General features: G+C 35.6%; 1 protein-coding gene across 1 annotated transcript in view; it reads left to right on the top strand.

Annotated features, from left to right (window-relative positions):
* Nucleotides 1-15777, top strand: part of PPP1R9A (protein phosphatase 1 regulatory subunit 9A) — a 278938-nt gene that overhangs the window by 178438 nt on the left and 84723 nt on the right. The window contains 1 exon segment of the mRNA XM_036246637.1: nt 14619-14754. Within this exon segment, the coding sequence (XP_036102530.1) occupies nt 14619-14754 (136 nt within the window).

The raw sequence follows: 15777 nt of genomic DNA, 5'->3' as shown, positions 1-15777 counted from the left end.
GTTTCTTTGTTTCACCATATTGACTGTCTCAGTAGGGTTTGGAGCCTGCCCAAATTCCCTTGTGGTTATTGATGTTCCATAGATTCTGGCTCCCTCTGCTGGGTTTGGATATTATGGAAGTGACCAAGCTGAACATCAATTTCTGGTCTTACTGTCCTGGGTAAAGTCACAGGCCAGGCAAAGATTCAAGTTCTTAAAGTTAATAAGCCTGACATTGCAGTTCTATGTTGGCATTGAGTCCTCCTGGCTGGGCTTGGTTAAATTCCAATGGATGGGGCAGTTGCCTTCCCCCCCTCCCCTTGACTATAGCTGCTTTTATAGGAAAGCTCTGCTTGAGAAGAATGGTCTCTGCAACATGGGTTAATGGCTCAACACAGTGACTTGAGCCTCAGCCTTTACAGCTCAGTTCCCAGAGTCACAAAACCCAATATTCGAGAGGCTAAGGCTCAGAGCCTTTAAAGACTTGCTGGCTGGCTGGTAGTCTCTGGCAGTTATTGTGCCTCAGGTTGTGCTTCCCCAAGCTGGGCAGGGTTAAATTCCAAAGGGAGGGGCAGTTGCTCCCTGCCCCCTAGGCTAAAGCCACTCTGATGGGAAAGGACTCCCTGAGAAAAATGGTTACTGAAGCATGGGGGAATGACTCAGCTCCTTCCCAGCTCTCTCCTCAGGGCATTGAATCCCTGACTCTCCTCACGCATCTCCAGTCCAGTCCACCCTCTCTAGGCTGGAACCCAAGTGAGTGGCTGTTCCTTTTATCTTGCTGTAATTTAGTATACTGGCCCTTCAGGGGAGTGCTGGTGTTCCCAGTGTCTCTCCCTGCCGGACAGAACGTCTGCTCTGGTGTTTCCACAACCAGGTGTTATGTGGGCGCCTCTCCCTGTACTGCACCACTCTGTGCTGGGGAGCCGGCTTGGGGTTTCAACCCCCGACTTCTCAGAAGGAACTTCTCACAGCTAAGATAGCCCTCAGCTGCTGTCTGTGGGAGCCCAGTCAGCCCTCTCCCGCCTTTGCACCTAAGCAGTCTCGATTTGGGGTCCTCTTTACACTCCTGGTTATAAAGGTTCTCTCCAACTGCTCTTCAGTTGGTTATTCCAGATGAATTTTCTTTATTTCAGTTGCAATTCCAATTTGGTCCTGGGAGATAGTCCGTGTGACTTTCATTTACTCTGTTGCCATTTTTCCTTCTCCTCTGTGCCTCAGTTTCTTCACCTATAAAATGGGCATCATGATAGTACCTACTCCATAGATTCATGATGCATATTAAATGCATTTAACTGAATGCCTAGAAACAGTTGTAATTCAGTGAAATATTAGCTATTATTTTTATCTGAAAACTCTGTCATTTCTTAGGTGTTTATGTAGATGTCTAGAAAACCAACACTTAATTTTGTACCCATTTCTAACAAAAGCATAGCATCTTATGTATAAATGTGTATAATAATGTTATTCTAGACTTTCTAATGTTTTTGATTTTTAATTTTGGTAATTTTCTCTACCATTTTTCTGTTTCATTTATTTAAAAAATTCTTGAACTTTTTAAGATAAAACAAATGAATATACATTAACAAAAAGTCAAATTTCTCAATAGTATAAAAATAAAAATAAAAATGAAGTATTCTTTTCCTCTTACTCCATGTCCCAGTCTACAGAGCAAAACATTATTAATAGTTTCTCCTTTTAGTTCATTTGGAAGTACCAATATAAATCTGTTTTCATTTATTGATTTTTTTCAATTTTAGGTAAAAAAATCTAATGATTGTATGTTATGAAACTTTCACCTATCAATTTTTTTAATTAAAAATTTTTTAAACAGTTTATAATGTTTACTTTCTATTGTTTAACTGCAATTATCTTGGGTATTTTTTGTATAGGTTGATTAAAAAATTTTAAACCAATAACCAGTGTTTACAGTGTATAGTTATGAAAATATCACTCACTGTAGAATCAAGTAGTATGATTAAATTGATAGAAAATGAAATGTAATTTTATGTCAGTCTATCTTCACTATGTGGAAAGACTCTTCAAGTCGTAAATGTTCTAATAGAACCTGACTATTTTTAGCTTTCTTGATTTCTTCTGGGTACACTTAGCTGTAAGGATGCTTGCATGTCTGAAAATGCATTATTTTGCCCTCATAATAAGGGTAGGTATAGAGTTAAACTTCAAAATTATTTTTTCTCTGTATTATGAAGAAATTGTCCATTGTTAATCCGATTTGTGGTATTTCAAAGTTTTTTCTTTTAGATTTTTTACCCGCATAATTGGGATTTGACATTTTTACCAGGCTGTAACTAGATCTGTGTTTATTTTTGTGCAATTCTGTTTGGGATTCAGTCTGAAGTGTTGTTTGGGGAATCCATTATTATCTTACTATGTTGTTTCTTTTTCCTCATTGTCTTGGTCATCTCGTCTCAAACCTGTGTCAAATGGGGATTAGCTGTCCTGGGCACATCCGCTAGCATCTTCTTTTCTCTAAGGAACTCCATCTGTTTACATTTTCGCTAATATGTTCTAAGAGCTTTCTTACTAACTTATTTGTAAGCCATGGCCTTTTTAGCTAGTCTGGCCCTTATTCTCTATTTCCCCTTTCTGTTTAAAGCTCTGCCTTCTCTTGCCTGGACTTAAGAATTATCCAACTTCCTACTTGACATCTTCATATGACTTTCTAAAAGGCCCTCAAGTTTAATGTGTTCAAAGTATTATCCTTTATTTGTACTATTTCCTGTCTCCTGCCATCCTCCAAAAAACACCATATCATTTGATCTTTACTGGCTGGTGGCTTCTTATAAAGTCTCAGTTCAAAAATCGCCTTTTCAGTGAATGAGTTCCTCTCATGTTACGCAATTTTTGTCTAAAACCCAAGTCATTCTCTATCACATTACAATGTTTTCTACACCACATTGATTTAGTGATCCTCTAATGATCCTTTCCTCCTGGTTACCTGTCTTTTTTAGTCCCCTGTCCCATTAACTCCTGTCTGGCCTGTATGCGGAAGTAATGACACATGAGTTGGGAGGCTAGTCTATGCATGTGACTTCTACCTTGGTAGTTGGGATCACCAGCTCTGGAGAAATCCAGCTGCCACGTTGCGAAGACATTCAGGCGGCCTTCTGGAGAGGCCCACACGAGGAGGAAGTTAGGCCTGCCAGCGAGCACCAGTTTGCCAGCCATGTGAGGGAGGTGCCTTGGGAGGAGATTCTCCAGCCACAGGGAAGCCGTCAGATGACCGGAGCTCCAGGCAACACCTGATTAACTGTGTGAGAAGCTCCAAGCCAGAACTGCTTAGTCAAGCCTCTTCTGAATTCTTGACTCAGAACAACTAGGGAAGATACAATGGCTGCAAGTTTCAGGGTAATTTATGTCAGAGGAGTTACAAGTTAGAATGAAAGAGAGGACATCATTAGAGATCTAACAGATATTATAAGGATTAATCAGTATTATGAAGAACTTTCTGCTAATTAATACAACTTAAACTAAATGGTTAAATTTCTAAGAAGACAATACTATGAAAAAAACCAAAGCTCGCCCTGGCCAGTTTGGCTCAGCGATTAGAGCGTCGGCCTGCGGTCCAGAGAGACCCGGGTTCGGTTCCCGCTAAGGGCACATACCTCGGTTGCAGTTTGTCCCCGGCCCTGGTTTGTCGTGCGGGTGGCAGCCACTCGTTGTGTCCCTTCACGTCGATGTTTCTCTCTCTCTCTCCCTCCCACTCTATCTGTACAAAAAAATGGAAAAATATCCTCGGGTGAGGATAAAAAAAAACAACCAAAGCTCACTTCAGAAAAAACGTGTGTGCACGTGAAGATGAATTTAGAGTCAAAGTTTTTCAGCAAAGAAAATTTCAGTTCCACTTTGTTTCATTGGTGAATCTCACCGAACATTAGAGGGAGAAGTAACGTAAATTCTGAACAAACTCTTCCAGAACGCAGAAGAGGGGACACATCTCAGCAACATTTGTGAGTCCGGCATTACCATTGTATCAAAATCAGACAAATACATTAAAATAAAAGTTATTACATACCAATATGCCCCAGGAACATAGATAAAAAAATTCTTAACAGAATTTTAGCATCCTGAAGTCAGGAAGGTAAGAAAAGATAATAATTTATGGCCAAGTGACATCTTTGGAATCTTTGGAATGCATGGTTGATTTAACGTTTGAAGTTCAACCTATGGAACTTTTTATACCAGTAGAATAATGGAGAAAAATTACATGCTCGTGTGGTCATCTCAGTAGATGTCATTAAAAAAGAAAAACCTCTCAGGAAACTTAAAATATGAGGGAATTTCCTTAATGTGATAAGTAGCAGCTCTGTAAACCCTACAGCTAATATTATACTTAATGGTGAAAGACCAAACACTTTCCCCTTAGCATAAGGACAATGCAAGTGTCCACTTTCACCACTTCTATTCAGCATAGTACTGGAGGTCAGAGCTAGTCAGTGAAGCAAGAATAGGAAATGGAAAACACACTGATTGAAAAGGAAGAAATAAAACTTTATTCATAGACAACATAGTCATCTCCATAGAAAATCCAAAGGAATCTACAAAAGTTGCTTACAAGAACTGAAAAGTGAGCCAAGCAAGGTTACAGGAGATAGGTTGATGTACACTTTCAATTCTATTTCTACATACTAACAACAACCAAGAATTGAAACTTCAAATTTAATAGCATTCATGATAACATCAAAAATACTTAAGGATAATTTGGCATAATATATTGAATATTTCAGTGAAATTCTTCTGAGAGAAAATAAAGACACTCTAAATGAGTGAAGAAATAGACCACGTTTATGGATCAGAATACTCAATATTATTAAGATTTCAATTTCCCCCCAAATCTACAGATTAAGCACAATTTCAATGAAAATCTCAGAGGGTTTTTTTTTTTTTTTAATAGAAAAGAATATTTTTAAAAAGAACAAAGTTGGGGACTCTTTCCGTCTGAAAGCTGTCCTAATCACAGCGGTCTGGTTTAGGCATAAATACAGAAATATGTAGAATATGGAGTTCTGATATAGACCTGCACAGACATAAACATCTCAGCTGAATTTGAGTAATTCACCAAGGTAATTCAATGGGTGGAAATTATAGTATTTTCAAGAACCAGTGCTAGAACAATTGAATAACTGCATTTTTTAAACAATCCAAAACTCGACCTTCCTTCCACACTCTGTTTATATAAAAGTTAACTCACGATTAATCATAGACTGAAGTACAACAGCTTGAAACTATAAAATTTCTAGAAAATAGACAAAAGTCTCAGTGATCGTGGTTAATCAAGATCTTTTAAGACACAAAAGCAAGAAATATAAGAGAAAGAAATGGTAAACTGCATCAAAATTTTAAACATTTGTTTTGAAAGATACTCTTAAGAAAGTGAAAAGGCAATTTAAAGACTGGATAGTTGCAAAACATTTATCTGATAAAAGACTGTTATTTAGAAGACATGAAGAACTTTTATAGTTCATTAAGAAGATATATAACCCTATTAAAAATGCGCAAATCAATTAAAGAGACACTTCACTGTGGGAGATATACAGTTAAGCACATGAAATGCTGCTCAGTGTCATTAATCACTGGGGAAATGCAAATTCAATCCACAGTGAAGTACTACTGTCCACCCACTAGAATGGCTGAAAATGAAAAGACTGACAGTACTATGCATTGACAAGGATGTGGAGCAGCTCGAACATTCACTCATTGCCAGTGGGAACGCAGAGGAACACGGCCACTTTGCACAACAGTTTGGCAGGTTCTTATAAATTAAAATGTACACTTACCATTCCAGCCAGCAGTTCTACTCCTGGTCATATACTCCGTAAAAACACGTATCGATCCAAAGACTCATTTACATGTTCACAGGAGCTTTGTTCTTAATAGCTCAAAACTGGAAAAACCGAGTTTGATGTCCTGTAAGTGATAAATTGATATACACAATTTGTGTATCCCACAATGTACAGGAATGGGCAAAAGTAGGTTCATAGTAATAATAAGTACTACAATAATTAATAAAAAATAATACAAGAAGAAACCCTGTGTTTTCGCATACTCACAACTGTAAACCACCCTTTGCCCACCCTTATAATTTATTTACTGTTGCATACCTTATCATTAGAACAAAGCTGAAATTTTTGAAAGTATTTAGGAAAGACTGACTAGGATGTTGAGAAGTCTAAACACTTTCCCCTCTACATATAAAAATAAAAGATTCTATAAACTTTCTAAAAAATAGAACATTTAAAAAAGTCATGGTAGCAATTGTAAAGCATTTGAAAGAGTGAACTCTGGAAAAAGGATTAGGTATTCTCTTTAACTCCCGACCACTGGCCTAGTACCGAAGGACAGTAGTTACGGAACGTGATGTTGTAGGAGAGGGTGCGCTTCAGTATGAGAAATGTCTATGACTTATATGTTTGCCCTTCAACGCTATTCACATTTAACTCTACATGCTTTCTGGCAAATGCCTGCTACTTACAATCATCATATAGTCATAATGTTTTTATCCCCAACATATGTATTTGATGACTTTTTGACACTGAGCCATACACCACTACTGGAGGTCAGGATTTTATAGGAATTGTAGTTACACACAGTGGAAAGTAAATTAATGTTAGGGTCTTAAATATCTCTCTGTCTTTTTTTTAGAAGATATTATAATATTCAAAAGGATATTGAAATGAATGATAAGTGAATTTTTGTCAATATGCACATGTTTATTTTGGATTCATACCTGGGCATGTAATTTCTAAATATAGAAGTTTTGAAAAATTTTTCACTTGCAATCATTGGTGTAGCTGAGATTTCCATTTCAAATACATTAAATCTTGAAATGTTTTTCTTCATTTTCATCATTTTGATGTGAGTTTTTGTTGTCATTACACACAAAGGAAAATAGAGATTTTCACTTTTTATCAAAGTGATTTTGTGATTGTGCATAATGGAGAGTCATATCTGTGGAGGGCAGTGAAGGAATCGCGTGTCCGTGGAAGTCGTCAGTCCTTGTGGACGGTGTGTTTACATTACTCCCGAGACGACGCCCTTGCCCACAGAAGAGGAGCAGCTGCTGTGGATTTCAGACTAGGGGTAGTCGAACTTTTTAATCTTATATATATATGAGAATGGTCAATAGTCACACTGGCGGTAAAAAGACTTCAAAAACCACTTTAAAGAAGAGTTTGGCTTAATGAAACATTCTGATGTCACTATATACAGATTACCATTTTTAAAAATTTTCTTTTTTTGTGTTTATATACATAAATATTTAAACCTCAGACATCAGTGGTAACTTTAAACAGAGAAATGTCACTTTTTGAGAGGAAGTAGCATTTCTAGAAAATATCATTTAAGTTTATACCTATAGTATATAGTCTTTGAAATAGTATGTGTTAGATAACTTTTAAAAATAATTTAATTACAGTTATGTGTCCTTTAATTATGGGAATATGTGCTGAGAAATGTGTCGTCAGGTGATTCTGCCATTGTGTGAACATCGTAGAGTGCACTTACACAAACGTAGATGGTATAGTCTCCTACACACCTAGGCTCCGTGGTAGACAGTCTAGTTCTTCTAGGCTCTAAGCCTCTACAACCTGTTACTGTACTGAATACTGGAGGTAACTGCAACCCCGTGGTTCTGATCTAAACATATGTAAACATAGAAAAGGTACAGTAAAAATATGGTATAAAAAATTAAAAATGGGCCCTGGTCGGTTTGGTTCAACGGTTAGAATGTTCACTCTGCAGGTTCAATTCCTGGTCAAGGGCACGTACCTGGGTTGCATGTTCAGTTGTGGGCCCTGGTTGGAGTTGTGCTGGAGGCAACCAATCAATGTGTCTTTCACATCGATGTTTCTCTCTCTGTCTCTCTCTCCCTTCCTCCCTCACTCCTCCTTTCCTTGCACTCTCTCTAGAAGTCAGTGGATAAAGTATCCTCAGGTGAGGGTTTAAAAAAAGAAAAGATTAAAAATGGTACACTTGTATCGGGCGCCTACTGTGAATGCAGTTTGCAGGACTTTATAAATACTTGCTGTACATAAATATTGGTCATAAGCATGACCAAAAATGTGCAAGAAATGCATCGTGCTACAACGTTACATTGGTGAGGACGTCACTAGGTGATAGAAAGTTTTCAGCTCCATCGTAATTATGGGACCACCGCTGTGTGTGCAGTCCAGCGCAGACTGAAACGCCATCATGCAGCACATGACTGTACTTCATTTTTTATATTGAAATACAGTATAGAAAAATGTTTTGATAATTAGATACAAAATTGGGTTAGATACAAAATTCCTTTCAAAGAACTAATGCTTACAATGAAGTTTAAGTTTTTCAGGTTTGGGTATTACAGGTCTAGCTTTTAAAAGCAACATTTTCCTGGATGGATTTTTAAATGTCAAATGCATAGCATGTTATAGCTCACCATATGTCAAGCTAGAAAGGAAAAATATGTAAGAGTCTGCAAGTACAAGAAAGAGGCAAAAGCTTGGTTGTATAGGACTTTAAATTCTAAATGCTGTCAGCAAATTTTAGTGAAAGTGGCTAGATATCCCTGTACCAGCACTGCTCAAGTAGAAGTAAGTGAAATACTTAAAAAGCTACCAAGTTCAAAATAAACATATGCATATCTGTAATGTGATAAAACATAAGGAAAATGAGACACTCTTTACAAAAATGTTTGAAAGTACCTGTGACCTTGTGATCCAAAGCTTAAGGACTGGATAAGGAGAGTAGGTCTTGTACAGCTATGTTCCTTTTTGTTTTCAGAAGATATATCATTCAGATTTTTGGTGTATATACAATAAATACTTGTTTGAACAATATCTGAATGAAAGAATTGATTATACTAAACTAATAACTAATCCTGGTATAGCTTCTCCTTTTTAAAACTAGCTTAATTTCACATTGAGAATTTTTAAATTTGACATCAAATGCCATTTTGACTAGTGTCTCATTTTCTTTTAGAATTTTACATTTATTCATTCAATTGAGCACCTTCTGTAGAATAACTTTTGTCTGAAAAACAAGGCACTGATAAATCTTTTTTTTTTTTTTCAGTCCTCACCCGAGGATATTTTTCTATTCATCTTCAGATAGAGTGAAAGGGAGGGGGAGAGAGAGAAACAGAAAGGGAGAGAGAGAGAAAGAGAAAGGGAGAGAGCGAGAAACATTGATGTGAGAGAGATATATCGACTGATTGCCTCCCGCATGATCCTGACCACAACAGAGGTACATACCCCTGACCAGAATTGAAGCTGCGACTCTTTGGTCTGCGGGCTGCTGCTCCAACCACTGAGCCAAACCAACCAGGGCTCATAAATCATTTTTAACATAACCTCTCACATTATTCACACAGAACATGTAGATCTTTATGACTTCAATTCAGCACATTGTAAGTGCAATTTTATAGTTATTTTTTTATTGACAGCTCACTAAAGAATTCAATAAACTAATCAGATGAATTCCACATAATCTCGTCATCTACACTCCCAAGGACAGTATATGGGTCTTGCTCTGATAATAAATGAAAAAAAAAAGGAAGACCAATTTATCTGACTTTGCCTACTGTATCTTAGCTTGAGGAAGAGTGGGGGCAGCTCTTAGTGAAATAATTCACATTGGCTCAAGGCGATTGTTTCAGCACTAAAAGCAAGCCATGCTAAAAACATAAACCTAATTGTATATGTTAGTTTTAGTATTGCCATTATAGATACATAACCTTAGAAAATGCCTAATTTGTAATTTAAATATCCATTACAGTTTGGTTTCTGTTACCTCATTCTCTATAGCTAAAAGAAAAAAATGATCACATCATTTCTTGTTGAAGCAAAGAAAAAAAGTTTAGAAAGTAACAAGAAAAAAATTTTTTTCTTAAAGGATCTTGAATTTCAGAAATAGGCTGATTTGACTACACATATATAGGAGTTGGAGATAATGTCTAAAATATATATCATAATGGTGCACAAATGACACATATTTATAGGAACTGTTGCAGACTTTTGTTACATTTTTGAAGATTTTAAAAATTCAGTGTAACGTCTTCATATAATCCATACTTTTTATCTTTGGCAGTTGACTTATACTAATGCATTCAGAGCACACTAGTGCAAGTATTGTGTCTTTTTACTGTGGTTGACTCACTAAAACCTGGTGTGTTTTCAAAATTAGTGTGATTCAAGTAAGAAGTAATTGGGGCAGTGTGTACAGATGGCACTTTTAAATGCACTCAGCCCTATTTATTTTTTTATTTATTTTTAATCTTTATTGTTGAATGTAGAATGTATTACAGATGTTCCTCATTTTTCCCCCATTGACCTCCTCCTCCCCACTCCCGCCCCCCGCTCCCGCCTTTTCCCACACTATTGTCTGTGTCCATTGGTTATGCATATAAGTTCTTTGGTTTATTTCTTCCCACCCCTCAACCCCTTTCCCTTTGAGGTTTGTCAGTCTAGCAGCCAATTTGTACATTTTAATCCCTTCACCTTTTTCACCCATTCCCCCAACCTCCCTCCCATCTGGCAACCAACAAAATGTTCTCTGTATCTATGAGAATGTTTCTGTTCTACCTGTTCATTTTGTTTATAGATTCCATTGTTGATAGATATGTATTCATTGCCATTTTGTTTGTTCATATATTTTATATTAATATTAGTACATTAACTAGATAAAAACAAGAGTAAACATTTGTTAAATATTCTCAGTGCCAGGTAAGTAGTTGAACATTTTGTATGGATGATATGATATTTATTTGTTAACGTTACTATATTTATTTTACAAATATAGAAATGAAGGATTAGAAATACTACTATTTAAGTTCACAGAACTAGTAAGTCATGTTTATGTTTCATTGACTTTGTCCTATCAAAGCTAGTTTTCCCCTTTTATAGACTCTTTTAATCCCTAAGTTACAATATCATAGCATATTCATACTATGAATATGAATCCATAATTTAAATAATAACCATACTTAAAATTTTACATTTTCTGCTGAATTCTACCTGTGCTAGATTGTACATATACTGTTGTAGGACACGTTTATAAAAACACCCTAAAATGGATCAAACATTTAATAACATAGAAATGTAATTTGAATGTTATATATTGTCCCAATGGGAGATTTTTATCAGTTTTGTCATAATAATAATAGTGCCTTAAAGTCCTTTCATGTCTACACCACATTTAACTTCCATCACTCCTTTAGACACATGGAGTAGATACTAATTTTCAATGAGGAAGATAAAGATAGAGAATAGTTAGTTCTACTTCTGGGCCATCCTTATCAGGATAAATTCTAATATTTCAAATATGTACTATAAATTATAGTAGATCACAGAACTTTAAAAATGTGTACAGCTAGGTGCCACAGTGCCACCCAAAAAAACGGCCTGAATGAAGAGACGTGTACTTTAACATAGTACTTGTAAACGTGAGTATATTTTATGAGAGGAATTGTCTGTTTTATATGCAATTACAAATCACTTCTGTTTCATCAAATTGTAAAGTGATTTTGAATATAAACTAATAGTGGGCAAATAGTGAAGAATGTTAAATTGTAGCATTAAATTCAGAAAGCAAGCCAAGCTGTGATATTGAACAACTATGCCTTCATGATTTAAAATGCTGCTTTCTTATGCAATATGGAACAATTCTTATTTCCTCTGAAACTTTAATTATATGTATTTGTTCCTTTTAGCTTTAGCATCCATATTTCATTCTGGTTTGAAATTAGGGATCATGTTTCGAAGATCGGAAGAAACTTGCACACCATGTTGGAGTTTTGATTTTTATATTGTATAATTACATAATGTCTCATATAAATAATTTAGATTTTTAAAAAATCTGCTTTAAAATTTCTCACAAGCTCTTTCTTAAGATTCCTTCGTTCATCTCTAAAATCAGCAATTAAAATCTGTTTCAACTATTTGGCAGGTGGGACACATATTGTGTTTTTCTCTCTCTGAATTGTGTTTAAATTGACTTTAAACACTTGACTGGCAGAAGAAATAAACATCTACATTCTTAGGGAAAACTGTTAAACTAAAAGATATGACAGTGTAATTCTCAATTAATTTTAGAGAATTTATGGCTTAAATGAATGTGAATTCTCATTTACGTACTTACTTTGAGCTTGGCTACTATTTTTGATTAATATGCACTTTGTACATTAATTGCTTCTTTCAATCTCCTGTCAGATTTATAGCAGGTAAGCTATCGTCTCTTAAACTCCACTCTGTTATTCATTTAAAGAAAGATAAAAGATCAGTCTAGAATATTAAGAGATAAACCACAATTGGCAGAAGATAACAACCACATACACATATAGTATTTGTGTATATAACTGTGTGTATGTATGTATGTATGTGCAATATATATAGATGAGGATATGTAAATAGATACCCAGAATATAAAGAACCATTACAACTCAATAAAATAGTTAGACAACCTAGTTTTTTTTTTTAATTTATCTTTTTGTCATCAGATAGAGTGGGAGGAAGGAGGGTGGGAAAGAGAGAGAGCGAGAAATATCAGAGCTACAGAGCCACATCTACAGGCTGTCTCTCACACCACCCAACCAGGCCGGGGACAAACAGCAACCAGGGCACGGGCACCCTACTGGGAATCGAACCCATGATTCACCAGTCTGCGGGCCAGCGCTCCAGCTGCCAAGCCAAACCGACCAGGGCAACAACCCAGTTTTTTAAAAAATGGGCAAAATATTTTAAAATATTTTTTTACTGAGGAAGACATATGAATGGTCAAAAAATGCATGAAAAAGTACTTAAAATCATTAGTTATCAGGGCATTGCAAATTAAAACTATTATAAAATACAACTAGATACCAGTAGAATGGTTAAAATTTTTAAAGACAATACTAAGCATTGGTGAGGAGGTAAAGCAACTTCAACTTTCATGCATTGCTAGTGGGAATATACATTGGTACCACCACTTTGAAAAACAATTTTGCAATTTTAACAAAAAGTTATACATATACTTAACATGTGACATTAATTCCACAATTAATCATTTGTCTAAGGGAAATGAAAATTACTGTCCCCACAAAGATTTGCACTAAAATATTTATAGTAATTTTGCTCATAATATCTAAAATTCAGCCCAAATACCTATTAATAAAAGAATAGATACACCAAATATAGTATATCTGGTACAATGAAGTACTGTTCAGTTATTAAAAGGAACAAATTGCTGAAATTTGCAACAACATAGGTAACATTATAGTGAGCCAAAGGTGCCAAACATTTTATGACTCCATGTATATGAAACTCTAGAAAAGACACCTCTAATATGGGCCCAGGGTATGAGGATGATTTACTGGAAAGGGAAATGGTATATTTTGGGTTGATGGAAATGTTCTGTATCTTCCTTGATGTGGTGTTTACAGGTTTATACATTTGTCAAACTTACTGACCTGTACATTTAAAATAGATGTATTTTATTGTGTGTGAATTCTACCTGAAAAAAGATGAAAATTTTAGTATTTACAAATTCTATTTTTGGTTGATTCCCAAAGGAAAATAGCTCAAATGATAAAATGAACATGCAAACATAATATCAAAATTAAGTCCTGATAGAAACTTTATAAAAACATCTATCTAAAAACAATTATTAACATCTAAGTATAAAAATTTGGACCTTCAGTGTATTTGTATAGAGAATGTGGAGTATTTAAAATTATAAAATACAGCAATTTATTATAATCGTAGGAAAGCATCAGTCCAGGATAGAAACAACTAAGAGTTACATCCAAAATAGTGATGTTAAATGATACATAGAAATTATATCATGGAGATATTTTATTTATAGTTTTAGAAAAATGGAACCATATATTAGTGGGAAAAGATGTTAAGTGAATAGTAATCTGTTGAGCAAACACATGGTATTAATGAGGGTGTACCATATTGACTGTAGCTTGCAGTATGTGACTTCCCTGGTTTTATCTTTACACCTTTTTTCTCACAGGAATTAATATCCACATATTCCCCTTTGCCCCTTTATTACTTTAAGCTATATCCCTCCTCATACTATCGTTCCCCAAAAGAAGGGAATTAATTTACCACCTCTCTTTATTTTAATTTTGCATTTTAAATCCAGAACTAAAAGAACTACATTTCTTTCCCCTTTTATTATCTCCAAAGTTACAATAATTTAGCAAAAACTACCTTTCTCTTTATGTATTTACCCACCTAAGGTATGCTGTACCTCAAAAAGTTTTCAGGCAGTTTTGTGTTATAAAGAGGACATTATTATGGAAATCTTAAGTTCAGTGGTACAGGAAACTAGGAGTTTGCTTCCATATATAGAGCATCAAAAAGGTGTAAAGTACTGTAATATATCTATTTTGTCTTCTCTCAAGGTAATTATTTTTATGTTCCTGTAATTCTTTCCTTTCTTTTCCTTTGGGCTGCCGCAAAAACCACTCAAATTGTTCAGCTAACCTCTGCGGCCACCCAGGCCTGCATTTAAAGTGTAGAGGTGATATTATTTTATTTTATTTTTGAAGCTTCATGTACCCTGGAGATATCCAGTTTGGTCACTTTTCTCAGTACTTTTTTTTTTTTTTTTACTGGACAGTCTAACTATATTCATGATCTTTAACCTTCCTACAGATTTGTTATCGGGCGAGAAAAACCAGGGCAAGTGAGTGAGGTTGCACAGTTGATAAGCCAGACGCTGGAGCAAGAAAGGCGCCAGAGGGAGATGCTGGAGCAGCACTACGCCCAGTATGATGCCGACGATGACGAGGTAGGACAGACGTTCTCCCCTGCTTTCTTCTGGCCAGTTCCTGCTCCGTAGGGCTCTCTGTACTGTGTGACAGTGTGACAGGTCCTTCGCAGTTCCCCAAGGAGAATGTGTTTATGTTCAACCTCACGGACAAGAAATATTACTTCCCTTTGTTATTCGCTTATGAATCAAATAATGATATCCTGTTTACAGTGTGAAGACTTTGGAATCAAAGAAGTCATCTTTTATTGCACTATTAAAAGAAATTCATTGGGGAAAAAATAAAAAGAGTAAAAACATCAAAATGTGAATAGTAGCTGTCTTTATGGTTTGAATTAGGTGACTTTTCTTTCTCTGCTTTATGTTTTTGCAATTTTGACCAAATTTTCTACAGGGATGTAATCCGTTTTCAAACAGAAAATCAGTAAACGTTTTGTGTGAAAAGGCACACACGTACAGACACAGAAGAGTAGTAGAAATCACTGAGCATTTTCAGGCTTTTCTTTTCTCCAGGAAGAGAAAGTTCTCTGGATCTGCTTGCTATGATTTGTGCTAACATAATGCAGAACAAAGCTTTTCCACCAGCACAAATTCCATAGAGTAGATACATATTGGAATAATTTTGCATCCTGCTCTCTGTAGAAGATCAAGTAAATGAATAGAAGCTAACCCCCAAGTGAAAACGGCTGTCCGGAACCCTTGTGTGTTGTAATATAATACAGATGCTGGTCTATTTCTAATGTAAATGCCAAACGTACATTGCTGTAATGGGACAACATGCTTTATTTTAAACATGCATGTGTTTCATATTGGCATGTCAAAAGATCCATCAACAATTTAGTTGTCGTATTTCATGCTCCATAAACTTAGTAAATATTCAGGTAAAATAAATATTCTTTATCCCAACTGAGACAAGGACAGTGCAACTTCATATGTTCAGCCTCTACTCATCTGAATGTATTCTTTGTCAAGAACTTGTTTTGGTTCCTAGCCAGGACATAGTGAAGATTAATAAACAGACATTCAAATATTTTTCGTGCATTT

The sequence above is a fragment of the Molossus molossus genome, unplaced genomic scaffold, assembly GCF_014108415.1.
Source record: "Molossus molossus isolate mMolMol1 unplaced genomic scaffold, mMolMol1.p scaffold_m16_p_7, whole genome shotgun sequence".
Lineage (NCBI taxonomy): Eukaryota > Metazoa > Chordata > Mammalia > Chiroptera > Molossidae > Molossus > Molossus molossus.
This window is presented reverse-complemented; position numbering and strand designations above follow the sequence as displayed.